The sequence below is a fragment of the Microcaecilia unicolor genome, chromosome 7, assembly GCF_901765095.1.
Source record: "Microcaecilia unicolor chromosome 7, aMicUni1.1, whole genome shotgun sequence".
Taxonomy (NCBI): Eukaryota; Metazoa; Chordata; class Amphibia; order Gymnophiona; family Siphonopidae; genus Microcaecilia; species Microcaecilia unicolor.
Genome location: NC_044037.1, coordinates 297,523,079 through 297,543,487, shown reverse-complemented (window position 1 = coordinate 297,543,487; position 20,409 = coordinate 297,523,079). Strand labels below are relative to the sequence as shown.

The following is a 20,409-nucleotide window of genomic DNA, read 5'->3' as shown; positions in this document are numbered from 1 at the left end:
GTCAGTGGGCAAACTTACAAAATCAGCAAGGGATCAAATACTTATTTCCACCACTGTATGTGTGTTATCGAGGTCTTTTTGAGTTCCATTCCCACTGCAGCTCCTTGTGTCTCTGGGCAAGTCACTTAACCCTCCATTGCCCCTGGTACAAAATAAGTACCTGAATATATGTAAACCACTTTGAATGTAGTTGCAAAAACCTCAGAACGGCAGTATGTCAAGTCCCATTTCCCTTTCCCTATTTGAGATTCTACATGGAATGTTGCTAGTGGAGGAGTAGCCTAGTGGTTAGTGCTGTGGACTTTGATCCTGGGGAACTGAGTTCAATTCCCACTGCAGCTCCTTGTGACTCTGGGCAAGTCACTTAACCCTCCATTGCCCCTGGTACAAAATAAGTACCTGAATATATGTAAACCGCTTTGAATGTAGTTGCAAAAACCTCAGAAAGGCGGTATATCAAGTCCCAGTTCCCTTTCCCTTTTTGCTCTGCTTATAACTAAATTTTAAATATAGGGCTTCTTTTGGAAAACACTTTGAGAGCAAGCAAGGTATCAAGTCCTCACTAATGGATGATGTCATCCAACTGAGCTGTGCAGGGAAAAAAGCTTTTGTGTTTCACTTATACATTCTGATATTTTCCCAGTTCATATTCAGCTGGCAGCGGTAAGATTAAAAAAAGAGAAATGGGAGGTGATAGGGGACCTTTCTGAGACATTGCTTTTATTAACTCATTGTGGCGTGTTGTAACTAATTTAACATCAGACATAGGGTGGGGTTGTTGGTGGTGGTGGTGGTAAATATGGAAGGAGGAAGTTTTGATATGGGGGGGGGGGGTTGATGGGTTTTGGGGGTATTTTCCATTTCATGAAAACAATTTAAAACAGTAGAAGTTTTGTATAGTTCAGTACTGTAGTATAATTACTGAAATACATACGTTGCAATAGGGGAATGGAGCTTTTAATTGTGATTGTGTTTTCCCTTGCTTGTAATACTATTTTTTTATTTTTATTTTTTTGTATTTTTGCCTTGGTCTCAGTAATTAAGACTTCTTGAAATTAAAACAAAAAAAAAAAACCCATACTTTTTCTAACAGCCCCTTTTTTTAAACTGTGCTAGCAATACCGACAAAGCCCATTCGCTTTCAGTGGGTTTTGTCGCAGGGATGTAGCCAGACTTCGGCGGGAGGGGGGGGTCCAGAGCCTGAGGTGAGGGGGCACATTTTAGCCCCCCCCCCGCCACCCCCCCTGCCACCGACCCTCTCGACCCCCCCCTGTCCCGCCGCCAACCCTCCCCCACCGCTGCAGTCGCCTATCTTTGCTGGCGGGGGACCCCAACCCCCACCAGCCAAGGTCCTCTTCTTCCGGCGCAAGGCTTTGTTCTGTTTCTTTGAGTCTGATGTCCTGCACATACAAACGTCAGACTCACAGAAACAGAACGAAGCCTTGCAGATCAGCCGGGAACGCGACCGATGGCTGATCTGCAAGGCTTCGTTCTGTTTCTGTGAGTCTGACGTCCTGCAACGCGGCCGCTGGCTGATCTGCAAGGCTTCGTTCTGTTTCTGTGAGTCTGAAGTCCTGCACGTCTTGCACGTTGTACGTGCAGGATGTCAGACTTGGCAGAAACAGAATGAAGCCTTGCGCCGGAAGAAGAGGACCTCGGCTGGCGGGGGTTGGGGTCCCCCGCCAACAAAGGTTGGCAGCGGGAGGGGGGTCGAGAGTGTCGTTGGCAGGGGGTCCAGGGCCAAATCTACGGGGGCCCAGGCCCCCATGTAGCTACGCCACTGCTTTGTCGGCATTGCTGCCGTGAATCGCTAGTGCGGTTTGGTAAAAGAGGCCCTGTTAAATACAGTCGGTGCCAGGCCATGTGTAGGTGCTGGGTATTGATTATCCAAACATTGGCCGGGACCCACTTAAATGCATTTGGTCAAGTTGTCTCCTCCCCCCTCCGCAGAAACATTGGTCCCCTCATCAAGGACTGCTCCCACTTCTTTACTGATGTTTTATAACTTGATTTATTGTAAAGCTATGTTTTTCTAGATCTGCTGTACATCTTTTGGGATGACTGTGTCATGGCAGAGCTATGAATTTATTTTTAACTTCATTTTTATTGGTGCAAGAAAAAAAAACATTACAATGAGCGATGTATTTCAACCAAATGTGCTCTAGCAATACCAAGCCAAACATACTATTTCTATCCCTATAGCCCTTGCAAAACCCCTCCCCAATCCCCCTTCCCCCCCTACCATCCCTCCACACACAACAAATAGGAGAACCCAGTCTGTGACTAGTATAAAACCTAATTCAATATAAGACTGAAGGATGAAGTCACCCAAAAACGATCTAGTTTTTAAATACACCTCAAGGGGAAATAATTTTAAATTTTCAGTGAAAATGCATTATCTCTTCAAAGCCTCATCTTGTACAGATTCAGACACTCTTTAAATGTTATATAAAAATGTCTTAAATTGTCATTTTTCTCATTGTTGTTAATGAGATATCACTATAGCTATGTACTGATAACTGTTAATGCTATTTTTTTATTTTTTCAACAGACAGAAGGAAGCAAACTTCAAAAAGATCTTCGAACCTATCTGTCTTCTGTAAAAGGTAAGTTCTGCTCATTAAGCATTTGTTAATCTTTATGTTGTTCACTTAACGCTGGACTTTTCCTCCAGGAACTTGTCCAAACCTTTTTAAAACCCAGATATGCTAACCACTGGTTACCACATCCTCTGGCAGCGAGTGCCAGAGCTTAACTGTTCATTGAGTGAAAACGTTATTTCCTCCTATTTGTTTGAAAAAAGGTTTGGACAAGTTCCTGGAGGAAAAGTCCATAGTCTGTGCTGTTGAGACAGACATGGGGAAGCCACTGCTTGCCCTGGGTTTGGAAGCATGGAATGTTGCTACTATTTGGGTTTCTGCCAGGTACTTGTGACCTGGAATGGCCACTGTTGGAAGCAGGATAATGGGTTAAATGGACCACCGGTCTGACCCAGTATGGCTATTTTTATGTTCAGTACAAGAGGAAATTCATTTCTGTTTCTATTTGTTTAGTTCAATATTTGTATTCATATACAAATCCCTTGTTCTGTATAGTCAGCCTTCATTATTCTGTCTCTGCTGGTATCCCCTAAAACCTTTTCTTCCCCCAAAACCTTTTCTTCCCCCAACCTTCTCTGAGGGTTTTAATGCTGATGCTGCTTCTGTGTTCTTCCAGCACCACAAGGGCTCTTTGTGAGTTTGAGCCATGTGATACCTGCACCAGCGGCATAGCCAGACATTCATTTGTGGATGGGTCTGAGCCAAAAGTGGGTAGGCAGAAAATTCTCTGTTCCACCCTTCCCCCGGGATCTCCCAACTTAAAATATAAATATTTTAGCTTATGAGGATCCCCAAGCTTTGTCAGCGGAAGTCTTCCTCCAAAGACGGCCAGAACTCCCTTTTAACCAAGCTTGGCAGGCAGCAGTAGATCCTTGAGCCACTGATGCTGGTACCCCATGCACGCTTAGTTTTCGGTTGGCGCAAGGATGTTGCTTCCGTCTGCCGAGCTTAGTAGAAGAGAGTTTTGCCTGCCTTCAGAGGAAGTCCTCAGTTGATGGGCCTTGAGGATCCCCACCAACTACAGCAAAGGTCAGTACATGCTAGGGGCAGAAAATAAAGAATCCCCCTCACCCATATTAATTTCAGCAATAATATGGTTTTGGAACAAAATAGTTTTTACAGCCTTTTTAACAAGAGCATAATTGGTCTCGTGGCATAACTCAATCAGCAGTAGATTCCACGATTTCACTGCTTGATTAAAAAAAAATGATCCACTGAAATGTTTAGTAGATCTTACACCTCTTGGGTTCAGAAAAGACAGCTTAAATTGATTTTGAATCAGGTGTTTTGAAGATGCGCAAACGGAAGAAATTTCAAGTACATGTGTAGGTTGTTGCTGAGTCTTCAATTAAATTATTCAGTAGAGCTTGAATTAAATTCTAGCTTCCATAGATAAACCAGTGACATTGAAGGTATAGTGGTGTTACCTTCTCATATTTACTGTACATAAGTAATGCCATACTGGGAAAAGACCAAAGGCCCATCAAGCCCAGCATCCTGTCTCCAACAGCGGCCAATCCAGGTCAAGGGCACCTGGCAGCTTCCCAAACGTACAAACATTCTATACATGTTATTCCCGAAATTGTGGATTTTTCCCAAGTCCAATTTAGTAGCGGTCTATGAACTTGTCCTTTAGGAAACCGTCCAAACCCTTTTAAAACTCTGCCAAGCTAACCGCCTTCACCACGTTCTCCGTCAACGAATTCCAGAGTTTAATTATGCGTTGGGTGAAGAAAACTTTTCTCCGATTTTGTTTTAAATTTACTACACTGTAGTTTCATCGCATGCCCCCTAGACAGTCCTAGTATTTTTGGAAAGCGTGAACAGACGCTTCACATCCACCTGTTCCACTCCACTCATTATTTTATATACCTCTATCATGTCTCCCCTCAGCCGTCTCTTCTCCAAGCTGAAAAGCCCTAGCCTCCTTAGTCTTTCTTCATAGGGAAGTTGTCCATCCCCGCTATCATTTTTGTCACCCTTCGCTGCACCTTTTCCAATTCCACTATATCTTTCTTGAGATGCGGCGACCAGAATTGGACACAATACTCAAGGTGCGGTCACACCATGGAGTGATACAACGGCATTATAACATCCTCACACCTGTTTTCCATACCTTTCCTAATAATACCCAACATTCTATTCGCTTTCCTAGTCGCAGCAGCACACTGAGCAGAAGGTTTCAGTGTGTTATCGACGACGACACCCAGATCCCTTTCTTTGTCCGTAACTCCTAACATGGAACCTTGCATGACGTAGCTATAATTCGGGTTCTTTTTCCCCACATGCATCACCTTGCACTTGCTCACATTAAACGTCATCTGCCATTTAGCCGCCCAGTCTCCCAGTCTCGTAAGGTCCTCTTGTAATTTTTCACAATCCTCTCATGAATTAACGACTTTGAATAACTTTGTGTCATCAGCAAATTTAATTACCTCGCTAGTTACTCCCATCTCTAAATCATTTATAAATATATTAAAGAGCAGTGGTCCTAGCACTGACCCCTGAGGAACCCCACTAACTACCCTAGGAATAGATAAATCTCAAAGCGGTATCTTGTACTGTTTTGAGCATCCCAAGTATATTATGTTGCCGTAATCAAGTTTGGATAATAAGAGATTGGACAACTAGTCTGAATTTTTCTTGTGGTATAAGGCTCCGAATATGCCTTACTGTGTGATGTAACAAAAAACAATTGTTTGTTAATTTACTTGTGACTCTAATGTTAGGTTGCAATCAAGGGTCACACCAAGTATCTTTAGAGAAGTTTCTCCTTTGAAAGATGTTTTATCAATAGTAAGGTTATCAATAGAAATCAAACAAAATAAAACATGGAAAAGAAAATAAGATGATACCTTTTTTATTGGACATAACTTAATACATTTCTTGATTAGCTTTCGAAGGTTGCCCTTCTTCGTCAGATCGGAAATAAGCAAATGTGCTAGCTGACAGTGTATATAAGTGAAAACATTCAAGCATTACTATGACAGTCTGACAGGGTGGGAGCTAGCACATTTGCTTATTTCCGATCAATAGTAAGAAAACTATCCTGATGTGACAAACGTTTTGATCTTCTAAGCAAAAATTTGGTCTTTTCTTTGTTTAAGTATCTGATATCCGTTTCTCAATCAAAGAAATGCAAATTGTATCTTGGATTTGATCTCGTCATCTCATCCATGGATGACTGGCATGGAATGAAAATAAGGGTATCATCTGCTTAATGATTTTAAAGCCTGCAGGTTTCAACTAGAGAACCTAGCGAAATCATTAACACATGAACAAAATGGACAACAGCAAGGAGCCCTGAGAAAATTCCTTTCATGTTGACCTAGGACCTAGTTGTAAGGAAACCCTTGAACCATTGTAGCACATACAGTTATACTTATGGGGGCCAATATTGAGACTGCAGGAAATAGACCGGCTAACTCCCACTGTTGCTGGCGAACCTGGAAATTCAATGCCGGGGTCATATTCAGCCATCAGCGTTGAGTTTCTGGCTTTTTTTGGCACCACAAACATAGCCGATTAAGCTGATTATTCATCGGCTGACCGGCTTAGTTATAGCGCCAAAGATAGATCTTCTATTTACGCAGGTCTATCTAGCTGCTAAACTTAACCGGTCAGCCGATGAAATCGGCAGTATCCGGCTATGTCACGTGACATAGCCGCTGACCAGGCTAGTCGCCGACCAGGATATTCAGTGGGAGATAGCTGGTTATCTTCCGCTAAATATCGGCAGGTAGCCAGCTTGAGGGTATTTAACTGGCCAGCAGGCTTATTTTCGAAAGAGAAGGGCGCCCATCTTCCGACACAAATCGGGAGATGGACATCCTTTTCTCAGGGTCACCCAAATTGGTATAATTGAAAGCCGATTTTGGGTGTCTTCAACTGCTTTCCGTCGCAAGGAAGGACCATAGTTCCCAGGGGTGTGTCGGCACCGTAGCGAAGGCGGGACTGAGGCGTGCTTAACACATGGGCGTCCTCGGCCAATAATGGAAAAAAGAAGGGTGTCCCTGACAAGCACTTGGCCGACTTTACTTGGTCCATTTTTTCTTGCGACCAAGCCTCAAAAAGGTTCCTGAACTGACCAGATGACCACCAGAGAATATCGGGGATGACTTCCCCTTACTCCCTCAGTGGTCACCAACCCCTTCCCACCCTAAAAAAAAACTTAAAATTTTTTTTTTTTGCCAGCCTCAAATGTCATACCCAGCTCAATGACAGCAGTATGCAGGTCCGTGGAGCAGTTTTAGTGGGTACAGTGCACTTTAGGCAGGCGGACCCAGGCCCATCCCCCCTTACCTGTTACACTTGTGGTAAATGTGAGCCCTCCAAAACCCACCTGAAACCCACTGTACCCACATGTAGGTGCTCCCCGTCACCCCTTAGGGCTATGGTAGTGGTGTACAGTTGTGGGGAGTAGGTTTGGGGGGGGGGATTGGGGGGCTCAGCACCCAACGTAAGGGAGCTATGCACCTGGGAGCAATTTGTGAAGTCCACTGCAGTGCCTCCTAGGGTGCCCGGTTGGTGTCCTGGCATGTCAGGGAGACCAGTACACTATGAATTCTGGCTCCTCCCACGACCAAAGGGCTTGGATTTGGTCGTTTTTGAGATGGGCGTCCTCGGTTTCCATTATGGCTGAAAACTGGGGGACGACCATCTCTAAAGTCGACCTAAATGTTGAGATTTGGGCGTTTCTTGACTGTGTTATCGAAACAAAAGATGGATGCCCATCTTGTTTCGATAATATGGGTTTCCCCGCCCCTTCGTGGGGCCGTCCTCTGAGGACGCCTTCATGAAAACTTGGGCGCCCCGTTCGATTATGCCCCTCCAGGTGCCATTCCTGACCGGTTAAATACTTTTGAGTATTGGCTGGATGGTGATGCAATAACATTGTGGTCTACTAGGTCAAAAACGCTTGACAAATCAAATTTAAAAATAAGTGTGTGTTTAGAAGTAGCCAATAAAACTCGGAGCTCTGCTAGGGCTCTTCAGCTTGGAGAAAAAGATGGCTGAGGGGAGATATGATAGAGGTCTATAAAATAATGAGTGGAGTGGAACGGGTAGACATGAATTGCTTGTTTACTGTTTACAAAAATACTAGGACTAGGGGGCACGCACTGAAGCTACAAAGCAGTAAATTTTAAAACAAATTGGAGAAAATGTTTCTTCACTCAGTGTGTAATTAACCTCTGGAATTCATTGCCAGAGAATGTAGTAAAAGCAGTTAGCTTAGCAGGGTTTAAAAAAAGGTTTGGATGGCTTCCTAATGGAAAAGTCCATAGACCATTATTCAAAATCCACTGCTTATTTCTAGGATAAGCAGCATAAAATGTATTGTATTTTTTGGGGATCTTGCCAGGTACGTGTGACCTGGATTGGCCACTTTTGGAAACCAAGTGCTGGGCTTGATGGACCTTCAGTCTGTCCCAGTATGGCAATACTTATGTACTTACGTATAATAGTCTCTGTACTATAGCCACTACAAAATCCAGATTGTGAATAATGCAAATTATCACATTTGTCCAAATACAAAGTTAATTGTATAGCAACCAAGCTCTCCTTAGGTTTTAAGAGAGAGGGGATCGATGCCACCAGTCTATAATTAGTTCTCGCTCCTAGAATTTAAAGATCCAAAGGCCTTCATAACTAGTGTAACTATCTCGCCTAATTGCAAAAAAAATCTACCTTAAAAAAAGGGAAATCGTTAACCATTCCTGGACTTCAGCTTTGAATTTTAAAGAAGCTTCCCTCATAAGCCGAGTAGGGCAGATATCCAAGAAACCGAACCAGAGAATTTGTTTAAATTGCTCAGTAAAGACCAAGAAATAGTATAAAAATCACAGGAACATTATTACTAACTAGTTGATGGGCCAACAAAACTAGCCTTCTTAAAAACAAATCGGGCACGAATGTCATCTGTTTTTCTTTTAAAATAATCTCCTGATTGACAAGCAGTAGGCGGAGATTCCTCAAACATTGTAAGGTGATCTTTGGTGTCCTCTAGATAATTTACTATCTGAACAAGGTTTTTTGGTATTAGAAATTCTTCCCTGGTTTCATGATTTTATTGTACACCACTTTGATTATCTTGTAGAGAAAGGCAGGATATCAAATTCAAACCTAAGCGTGGCTGGTAGGTACAAGAAAACAGCAGTGTGGTAGATGAACGGAGACGGACAAACGTTGGCCGATCGACCAGCCAGGCCCCCGTGAGGATTGCCAAAACGTTTTGTGCCGTTGCTGCTGGATCTTCCCCTTACGGAAACTGATTCCCCGCATTCTGGACTTGTTCGACTAACCTGCTGCTCTTTGCCTTATGACTCTTTAGCTATGCACGAAGCGTCCAAGAAGCTGACGGAGTGTTTGCAGGAGATTTATGAGCCAGACTGGTCTGGAAGAGAGGATGCCAACAAAATAGCTGAGGTGAGACATTTTACTGTTACTAGTGTGGTCTGAATAGGGATTTCCCAGAGGTGTTATAGAATGATTGGTTATAGGACTGAAAGGGGACAGAGGGTCTACTGAGCATAATAATGTTCTGAGCACGGGAGGAATTTTTGGCAACGTACCGATTGCGAAATTCATGTTGGAATTTAGCAATACTAGGAATGAAGGTTTCTGTATTTGCAGGAGGCACTTTGAAAAAGATCTCTGTTTAACTCCTCAGCAGTGCGGTGCCCTAAATTTCATATCAGGGAATTCTCAGTACTGGCTTAGAGAGGACACTGTCTAGCTTATTTTTGAAGGCGCTTGTCGGCCATCTTTCGACACATATAGGGAGATGGCCGGCGATCTCCTGAACCCGGCCAAATCGGTATAATTGAAAGCCGATTTTTGGCCGGCGCCAGCTGCTTTCCGTCGTGGAGCTGGCCAAACTTCAAGGGGGCGTTTCGGTAGGGCAGCGAAGGCGGGACGGGGGCGTGCTCACGAGATGGCCAGCTTCTCCCGATAATGGAAAAAAGAAAGCCGGCCCTGACGAGCATTTCGACGGCTTCACTTGGTCCCTTTTTTTTTCAGGACCAAGCTTCAAAAAGGTGCCCCACCTGACCAAATGACCACCGGAGGGAATTGGGGATGACCTCCCCTTACTCCCCCAGTGGTCACCAACCCCCTCCCACCCAAAAAAAAAAAATATATATTCTATGCCAGCCTCAAATATCATACCCAGCATCCTGACAGCAGTATGCAGGTCCCTGGAGCAGTTTTTAGTGGGTGCAGTGCTCTTCAGGCAGGTGGACCCAGGCCCATCCCCCCCACCTGTTACACTTGTGGTGGTAAATGGGAGCCCTCCAAACCCCTCCCAAAACCCACTGTATCCACATGTAGGTGCCCCCCTTCACCCATAAGGGCTATGGTACTGGTGTATAGTTGTGGGGAGTGGGTTTTGGGGTGGTTTTGGGGGGTCTCAGCACCCAAGGTAAGGGAGCTATGCACCTGGGAGCTTTTTTTTTTTTTTTAAATTTTAAGTGCCCCCTAGGGTGCCCAGTTGGTGTCCTGGCATGTGAGGGGGACCAGTGCACTACAAATGCTGGCTCCTCCCACAACCAAATGCTTTGGATTTGTCCGGGTTTGAGATCGCTGGCATTGGTTTCCATTATCGGCGAAAACCGATGCCGGCCATCTCAAACCCAGCCATCTCTGACATTTGGTCGACCCCAACCGTATTATCGAAACGAAAGATGGCCGGCCATCTTTTTCGGTAATATGGTTTGGGACTGCTCTTTACGGCTCCGGCTAAATAGATGGCCAGCCATCTATTTGTCCGGCGCCATTCAATTATGCCCCTCCACGCAGGGGCGTAGCCAGCCTTCCGTGGGAGAGGGGTCCAGAGCCCGGGGGGAGGGGGCCATTTTAGCCCTCCCCCCGCCGCCGCCCCCCCCACCGCCGACATTGCCGCCCCCCCCCTCCCACCGCGAACCCGCCGCCGCTGCAGCCTACCTTTACTTTTGCTGGCGGGGGATCCCACTCCCCGCCAGCCGACGTCTTCTTCTTAGTCGCTTCCCGCTCTTCAATTTGTTTGCTGTTCTCTGAGTCTGACGTCCTGCACGTACAATTACGTGCAGGACGTCAGCAAACAAATTGAAGTGCAGGAAGGACTGAGAAGACGTTGGCTGGCGGGGAGTGGGATCCCCCGCCAGCAAAAGTAAAGGTAGGCGGGGGCGGGTTCACCGGGAGGGGGGTCCTGGGGTGAATCTGCGGGGGCCCCGGCCCCCTCAGGCCCCACGTAGCTACGCCACTGCCTCCACGTACCCTAGGGCTGTTCTGGACCATTATTTTATTGGAAAAATCAGTAGTGTATGTAATGTATTTGACACCTGGAGTGGATGGGCATGAGAACCCCGCTCCCCTCCCCTGTAGGCGATCCTATTTCTCAACCCCCCCACAACCAGGCGATCTAGAGGCTCATTTTCGAAAGTGAAAAATGTTTAAAAGAAAAAAAAGTGGCATAAAGAAGCATTTGCGCATTTTTCTCACAAAAACCTCCAAATCTGTATTTTTGAAGCCTATTTTTCAGACGTTTTTCTACGCTGTTCATCTACAGTGCAATCAAATCTCAAGGGTGTGTGTCGGGGGCATGTTAAGGGCGAGATTTGGGTATTCCTAAGACTTTGGACGTTTTCCAGCCATAACGAAACGAAACAAAACTGTCCATGGCTAAAATTAAGACGTTTTTGAGCTAGACCTGTTTTTAGAACAAATAAGGCACAAAAAGGTGCCTTAAATGACCAGATGACCACTGGAGGGGAATCAAGGATGACCTCCCCTTACTCCCTCAGTGGTCACTGACCCCTTCCCACCACCCGAAAATGTGATTAAAAACATTTCTTGCCAACCTCAGATATTGTTCTCGGGTCCTTCAGAGCAGCCCGCAGGTCCCTGGAGTAGTCTAGTGGTAGATGAAATGCACTGTACACAGCTGGGCCAAAGCCCATACCTCCCTCTACCTGTTACACTTGTGGTGAAAAAAAACATGAGCCCTCCCAAACTCACCCAAACCCTACTCTACCCACTTATAGGTTCCCCTTTCACCCATAAGGGCTATTGTAGTGGTGTACAGTTGGGGGCAATGGATTTTGGGGGGGCTCGGCAAGATAATGGAGCAACGGTGAGATGTGTCCCTGGGAGCAATTACCGTATTTTTCGGACTATAAGTCGCACCGGACCATAAGACGCACGTTTTAGAGGAGGGAAATAGGAAAAAAAAATTTTTTCGGACTATAAGATGCACGTTTTCCCTCCTCTAAAGCCTAGGTGCGTTTTATGGTCCGGTGCGTCTTGTCCGAATGCAGGGCCCCCGATCTCTCCGTTTTCCAGGGCCCCCCCCCTGTCCCTCGCTCCGTAATTCCATTTTGCAAGGTCCCTCCCTCCCTCGCTCCGTTTTGCAAGGTCCCCCTCGCTCCCTCCAAATTTAAAAAGTTTTACCTGGTCGTGGTCAGGGCAGCAAAAAGCATGCACGCTGGGCGCACCAGTCTTCCGTTCTGACGTCTCTCAAGGGGCGGGACCAGAGCTGAGAGAGACGTCAGAACGGAAGACTGATGCGCCCAGCGTGCATCTTTTTGCTGCCCCGACCACGACCAGGTAAATCTTTTAAAATTTGGAGGGAGCGAGGGAGGGACCTTGCAAAACGGAATTACAGTGCTTTTAAAACTACATTCGGACTATAAGACGCACCCCTCATTTTCCTCCCAAATTTGGGGGGGGGGGGAAGTGCGTCTTATAGTCCGAAAAATACGGTATTTGAAGTCCACTGCAGTGTCCCCTAGGGGTGCCCCTTTGCATCCCAATGGCTTGATTTTCTGCATTTTTCACTTGGACATTTTTTTGTTTTAATCAAAAATGGTAAAAAAAAAAAATTTACAAAGCACAAACTTTGTTCAAAATGGTATTTTTGAAAAAAAATGGATGTTTTCTCTTCTTCAAAAATGGCCTTCTTTCCTATTCGGATTGTGGATGTTTTTATTTTTAGATTTTGCTCACACCTTTTTCAGTAGTAGCTCAAGGTGAGTTACATTCAGGTACTCTGGATATTTCTCTGTCCCTGGAGGGCTCACAATCTAAGTTTGTACCTGAGGGCACTGGACTTGCCCAAGATCACAAGGAGCAGCAGTAGGATTTGAACCGGCCACCTCTGGAAGACCGCTGCTTTAACCACTAGGCCACTCCTTCACTCCACTCCAAAGTTGGACTTAAGACATCATATCGAAAATGCCCCTCCACATCATTCAACCTGCTTCCCTCCCCCATGTACCTTTTTAAACACTTCAGTTCTTCGCTGGCAGTGAGCAGCGACTCATATGGACTGTTCACGCCAGCGCCAGAATCTTCCCTGTTCAACTTCCTGTTTCCACAAAGTTGGGACCACATTAAAGGGAAAGCTTTGGAGCCGGTGAGAGCAATTGATTTGGTCGCTGCTCGCCACCAACAAAGAACTGAAGTGTTTAAAAGGTACATGGTGGGGGAGGGAGCGATTCTGCGAATTTTTGTCAGCTGGTGGGGCTTGAGGATCCCTGCTAGCCACATTGCAATGCACCCCGCCTGCACCCAGGTAGGATCACTCCAACCACCCTGCCCATGGTACAGCACTGGGCTAAATACACCCTACCAAGCCACCAGCCTAAGTTCCTGTAGTACCCCTGGTCTAAGTAGTGGCTGAGCCCAGCCCTGCTCAAGTTTCGATATCTTACAGAACTCCTGGTGGCATGGCTACATCTGAAGAAGAACTTGAACAGACATGGAGGGTCACATTGAAGTGTGAGGCCAAATTACTGAGGTGCTGGGCAGGGAGAGTGCATTTGCAGAGCAGGGCGATGAAGGGTGAAAAGGTGCACCCATTGATTTGAACTGCAGGAATCAGGGTTCCCAGGGTGTGATATAAATTGCCCATGAGAATCTTGTAGTACCCTGGGAACCCTCTGCCCCCTCCTGTGGTGTAGGCAGGTGGGGTTATGTATGTGTGTGTGGTAAATTTTCTTTTTTTTTTTTTTTTGCCTTCTCGGCCTTCTCATCACGTCCTCTCTTTCCTGTATTCTCTCACCTTCCCTGGCGTCCCACTGTTTTTATTGTCCTATTCTAATGTATTAATTTTGTTTTATTTTTCTTTTTACCTTAAATCTAGAGGTGTGATTTTTTTTTTCCCATTCCTTTCAAAATTGCTGGCTTTCCTTTTCAGATCTTTAATATAAAATTGGCATTATTATATAAAATCCAGTGATCTGTGTGCCAGAAATATGCATGAGGTGGTTCACATTTACAGTAGATAAGTTTCAGTCAAGTAAAATACATATATCGTAAAACAATTTTTTTAAACAACCCTCTGATCCAAGTGGGGGGGGGGGGGGGGGAGGAGGGGATTAGGTTGTAGGGGGGAGGGGAGGATGGGAGGATGTGGGGGTTTAGATGGGGGTGGGGACGGTAGGGACATAGTTAAGGGAATGGCGGGGGGGGGGGGGGCAAAATTATAAAATGTTGATGTTTTTCTTTTTTTTGTCTGTGTATTTTGTGCTGTATTAAGACTTTTTCTTGATGCGAAGTGTATTGTGCTTTTCCTGCCAATAAAAACAGGTTAAACATAAACAACCCTCTGAATATTAATATAGACCTTGAGCTTTCCTTATAAAATAATATTCAGCCTAAAGTGAATATTTTTACAGTGTGTAAAAAGTGTGAAGGCTCAAATGTGGAAGAATTTTTTGTTCGGGGCAGGATAAAAACCCCTTTCAGAGGGGTTGTTGGCATCTGTAATTTTGAGGCAGAAGAAAGAGCTCGTGGATCACCTCCAAAAATTTCCCTTCTTGGAGATTCTCCAAAAGCAGCTATTGCGCAAGTCTTTAACTTGAAAGATAAAAAGTGAATTATAGCTTCAGCAAGGAAAAAAAAAAAGGTCAACTCGCAGTGTGTTCTGATTTCTCCATAGAAGTACAAAAAAGGAGATGGAAACTGGGGGAAGCCAAAGGACAGTTCTGCAGATTAATGTTAATACCCTATTTCTATAAAAGGTGCTTTAAATTGCGCGTGCAAATTTGGGTACTGCCTAATTTATTTATTTATTTATTGCATTTGTATCCCACAATTTTCCCACCTCTTTGCAGGCTCAATGTGGCTTACAACATATCATGAAGAATGGAAATACATGAAAGATAAATATTTAGTATTACAGATTTTGGGTGACATGATTATGATAGGACAAGATATTAGTCTAACAAGCAGATATACTAAGTCTTTTCTGGATATATGTGGAGAGGTTCACATTTGTTGGTCTTTGTGGTGTGCCTTGTTAAAGAGATGGGTCTTTAGTAGTTTGTGGATGTTAGTAAGTTCATAGTTCGTTTTTAAATTCCGCGTCAGCGCGTTCCAGAATTGTGTGCTCAGGTAGAAGGTTGACGCATGCATTAGTTTGTATTTTAGACCTTTGCAGTTGGGGAAGTGAAGGTTGAGGAATGTGCGGGATGATTTTTTGGCATTCCTGGGTGGTAGGTCTATCAGGTCTGACATGTAGGCTGGTGCATCTCCATGAATTATTTTGTGAACTAGGGAGCATATCTTGAACGTGATGCGTTCTTTTGATTGGGAGCCAGTGTAGTTTTTCTCGTAGAGGTTGAGCACTTTCATATTTTGTTTTACCGAATATGAGTCTAGCTGCCGTGTTCTGGGCTATTTGGAGTTTCTTGATTATTTGTTCTTTGCAGCCAGCGTATAGTGTTGGTCAGAGTCTCAAGAAGCACTCATATAGGAGAAGCGGGATTTGAATCCTGGCTTCCCTAGTGGTCAGCACTGTTCTAACCATTAGGCTAGTCCTCCACTGCATGAAAGAAATGAGTGCTCCGGTGAAAACGGATGTCAAGATTACAGTCCCTGAGCAGAAAGCTGTGTATTTAAACAGGGAATAAAATGTAAATACTGTAATAGCTTTGCAGTAATAAAGGAGGGAAGTGAGCACTTGGCACTGAAATTCCTCTAAAGGACAGGAGGGGAGAGAGAAGCAATCTCAGATGTTTGTCTAATGTAGGCCCTGTATCGTTTGCTGCATTTAAGCTTTTTAAATAGAGTTCCATAATGCCCTGGGCAGGCTGTGCTGCTGGTGAAAATTTAGAGGGACTGACAAGTTTTGTGTTTTCTGGACGCCTAAGTTAAGTACATAAGTCATACTGAGACAGACCAAAGGTCCATCCAGCCCAGTAGCCTGTTTCCGACAGTGGCCTTCCAGGTCACAAATACCTGGCAAGATCCCAAAAAAGTACAATACGTTTTATGCTGCTTATCCCAGAAATTAGCAGTGGATCTTCCCCCAAGTCCATTTTAATAATGGTCTATGGCCTTTTCCTTTAGGAAGCGCGCCAAATCTTTTTTAAACCCCGCTAAGCTAACCGCCTTTGCCACATTCTCTGGCAACGAATTCTTTTAGCATGGGAACTTTAAAATCACTTATTATAGTGCAGTCTGGCTGTCCTCCATCAGAAATTTGAAATATGTGTTTGGTGGATGGAGGTCAACCATGACTTTTTAGTGTAGGATGCCCTGGGGTTGAACATCTGTCTGTAGGACACAGCTAAAGGAGGTGGGTTTGATGGGGGAACACAGTGGAAATGATCCAGTTAGAAATGGGCTTTTTATTGCATCATTCTTTAACTTTGTTTAATGCAGGTTTATGTTAACAGAAGATGGAAAAACCATATGTTATGTGGTTATTTCATATTAAACTTCTTGGCCTCTTTCCTTTTCTGAAATTGTTCTCCTCTTCGGCCTGTGGTTGAAGTTGCTCTGCAGTGTTTGATCTTGCAGGTTGACTGCATTTAAATAAAACAAAAACATAATTCATACTTGATTATTTATAGACTACAGCCCGCCCTGCATGCTAAGTTCATGGTTCCAGCCCAGCTTTTTGCGGAAAGGACTTTCGATTAGAATTGCTGCTTAGAACACAGGGAGGTTGAAGCGGTAGTTTCAGAATTTAATTTCGCCTGCGTTTTTGAATCTTCTTCTAACTTTGATCTCTTTCAGACACCTGCATCGTTCCTTGGTTCTGATATCTGACTGCTTATAGTTACATACTTTTTTGGTAAAATAAAAAGCGTACGTGTTCAATTATGGCCATCCACTCCAGTTGATGAAATTCTTTCTCAGAGTTTGTTCTGTGTATGCTAGGTTCGTGCTTTACATGTTGAAGATCCGTTCAGCTGTCTGTGCTGGGGGAATACTGTGTGATGCAGAATTTAAACAGATCTCTCCTCCATATAGGATTCTGCATTTGTTTTGTAAGTTTCTGTGCAGGGACGACTTTCCTACGAAGAGAGGCTGAGAAGGCTAGGGCTTTTCAGCTTGGAGAAGAGACGGCTGAGGGGAGATATGATAGAAGTGTATAAAATAATGAGTGGAATGGATCGGGTGGATGTGAAGCGACTGTTCACGCTATCCAAAAATACTAGGACTAGAGGGCATGAGTTGAAGCTACAGTGTGGTAAATTTAAAACGAATCGGAGAAAACTTTTCTTCACCCAACGTGTAATTAGACTCTGGAATTCGTTGCCGGAGAACGTGGTACGGGCGGTTAGCTTGACGGAGTTTAAAAAGGGGTTAGATAGATTCCTAAAGGACAAGTCCATAGACCGCTATTAAATGGACTTGGAAAAATTCCGCATTTTTAGGTATAACTTGTCTGGAATGTTTTTACGTTTGGGGAGCGTGCCAGGTGCCCTTGACCTGGATTGGCCACTGTCGGTGACAGGATGCTGGGCTAGATGGACCTTTGGTCTTTCCCAGTATGGCACTACTTATGTACTTATGTACTTATGATCAAGGAGGCAGCAAGGAGAAGAGGCTGTTGGCCAACTTGCTCTTTCCCAGAATCTCCAGGTCCCTATATTTCCTTCTCCTCCACCGCTAACTCCAGACTCCGTTCCTTTTATCTTGCTGCACCATATGCCTGGAATAGACTTTCTGAGCCGTTACGTCAAGCTCCATCTCTGACCGTCTTCAAATCTAAGCTACAAGCCCACCTTTTTGATGCTGCTTTTAACTCCTAACCCTTATTCACTTGTTCAAAACCCTTATTTTATCATCCTCACTTTAATATTCCCTTATCTCTTGTTTGTCCTGTTTGTCTGTCCTAATTAGATTGTAAGCTCTGTCGAGCAGGGACTCTCTCTTCATGTTCAAGTGTACAGCGCTACGTATGTCTAGTAGCGTTATAGAAATGATAAGTAGTAGTAGTAGTCTTTTGAATTCCGGAATCTTGTTACTCTTTGGGATTCCAGAATTTTGCTACTCTTTGGGATTCCGGAATCTTGCTACTCTTTGTCCTTATCTCTTATTTGTCCTGTTTGTCTGTCCTGATTAGATTGTAAGCTCTGTCGGGCAGGGACTGTCTTTTTATATTCAAGTGTACAGCGCTGCGTACGTCTAGTAGCGCTATAGAAATGATAAGTAGTAGTAGTATATCTTGACCTTGTGGCAGAGGGAGTCGGCAAAGAGCAATCCTCTTTTTTTTCCTGCTGCTGTTTCCTCCTCTGCTGGTTCCTTTTTGAAATTAGAACTGCATGGGGCCAGCAGCTCTTGTAAGAGTATGGGGTCTGGTGTAGTTCAGATTTCAGATGAGGACAGCTGTCATCTGATTCCTCTTGCTAGCTAATGGAGGGGGAGTTGGAAATTAGATGGATGTGGGAAGTAGAGAGCGACACCGGGACAAAGTTTGTCCCCGTCCTGTCCCCGTGGGTTCTGTCTCTGTCCTCACCCCATCCCATCCCTGCGGGCTCTGTCTCTGTTCCAGCCCTGCCCCATAGGTTCTGTCCTCATCTGCAGAAGCCTCGAACGCTTATGATTTTTATATTTAAGTCTTTTTATTAAAGTATAAGAAGGAACAATATGCTGTGCAACTGTTCATAAATCTTTCCATGCCCAGGTCTGCTGGCAGGTCTGGGGCAGCAAACAGCTCCCGTAAGAATTGTTCAAGGAATATTTCAGGGGAGTTTTTCTCCGCCCCCCCCCCCCCCCCCTGGTAGTCCCCCTATCCGCAGATTTGACTGAAGGGACCTGTTTTCCAGGTTATCTACCTTGTTCAAGAGTTCTTGTATGATGTTGGCCTGTGTTGACGACTCCTGCCTCCTCAGGAGGAAATATGTCGTTCCCTGATCAACCCACTCTACAGCGTCATGGATGTCTACTCGTACACCGTTCAGGTCTATTTGTATTTGCACCAGCGTGCCTTCCGATGTCGCCGTAGCTTCCTTAATTGAGGCTAAGATCGTCTTGGTATCCGTTAAGGCTTCTGGTTGTTCGGTGGGCGATGGTGTTGTGTCTCAGTGCGGCAAGCCCTCGCTTGATCTCTCTGGTGAGGAGGAGGCCGAATGCCCTCTGCTGCCATCTCGGGGCCCTCGTGCACTCCGTCATCGTTTGCTGCCAAGTTTATTTTCTGTTTTTGCCGGCAGTAGGGTCGACATAACTTTTTTTTGTTTTTTTTGCATCCAATTTCTTTAGTGAAGGGTTCAGTAGGTCTTTGTCAAAAGAATCGCTCTGTTTTCTGTATTTTCAACAGTTCGCGCTTAGCGATTCGGGAGCTCCATGGGGCTGCAATCATTCGCTAGCTGTGCGTCACCAGGACCAGATTCTTATTCTTAGGTGCAGAGCAAGTACAGGTAATGCGTTAATTTACAGCACTTTGTTTTTAGAGATCTTGTGGCAAGGGAAGTGTGCCACAAGATAAATCCTGATTAGAAACTCTGAATTATTAATTGAACTGGATCAGGATGAACTCACTCGGATATATTCCTTCTTTTTGCTGGTTGAAGTGGTGAAGAAGGCTCTTGTGCTTACAGAGGGGAGCTGGATGTTGATTCTTCGGCTGGCAGAGAAGTTTTTCTAACGGCAGAGTGGATGGGGGTGGAACATGGAGAAGATCTTGCTTCTGTGCAGATGGAGATGGTCCAGAGAGAGAGGAAGCGAAGTCTGCTTTTATAATTTCTTGTTGGGTCATAGGAAGTGAGGTCACTTGGTGCATAATAATCCGATTACAATTCAGAAATAGTGAGAAACTGATTCTTTCTGGGTTTGAAGATGGAGGCATTGAGGTTTGAGGAAGTCAGTTTGAGCCGGTTTAGCTGGTCACGTTTCCTGGCAAAAAACCAGGTACTGAGATGCACATCCCAGAATGTACTTGACAAGATTAAGAGGACCATTGTCTGGGAGTTTCAGGGTTGGTGGTCTTTCTTTTGTATTATTCCGGCTCTTTAAGACTTATCTGGAGACTGGCATATCTTGTATGTGGGGTATGATGACTATTAACTCCTCTATATCGACCCAACCTTCTTTCGTTAGACAATGTTTGACCACTTAACACTTATGTTCATTTCATGCCTTATAGTTCCTGAAGAAGGTTTGCCGAAACAGGGTGTTCAGTTGGACAAACAAGGCAATTATTCAAGATAAGTGATTTGCATATTTGTATTCGAATATATATAGTGGGGTCAGTGATTGACATTTAGAGGGCTCACACATTTATTCACATATTTTTATTTAATGTGAAGACGCTTTTTTTTTTTTTTGATTCAGTGCACATAAGGGAGACACAGATGTTATCGGGGCAGTTATATTCGGCCATCACTGTGGCGTTTTCATAAAAACGGTTCCCGGAACTGTGGCAAGTGGTTTGATAAACTGTGTTCTCCCTTCACGATTAGTAATTTTGCTTTGCAGTCGCTCTCTCATTGTCTCTTGATTTTCAGGTAGCCCCTTTCTTTTAGGATGGAAAAGAAAACTTGTTGGGAGTGTGCTCTAGGGTTGGGGGTGTGAGTAGAAAGCAGCAAATTTTAAAGCT

The 20,409-nt window shown here is 44.6% G+C and overlaps 1 protein-coding gene across 7 annotated transcripts in view; it reads left to right on the top strand.

The window, feature by feature from the left end:
- The window catches only part of BIN1 (bridging integrator 1), a 258,711-nt gene that overhangs the window by 158,219 nt on the left and 80,083 nt on the right, over nucleotides 1–20,409 (top strand). For all 7 annotated transcript variants that reach the window (XM_030210518.1, XM_030210517.1, XM_030210515.1 and 4 more), the window contains exons 3-4: nucleotides 2,552–2,606; nucleotides 8,932–9,026. In XM_030210518.1, the coding sequence (XP_030066378.1) occupies nucleotides 2,552–2,606; nucleotides 8,932–9,026 (150 nt within the window). The remainder of the gene's footprint in view (nucleotides 1–2,551; nucleotides 2,607–8,931; nucleotides 9,027–20,409) is intronic.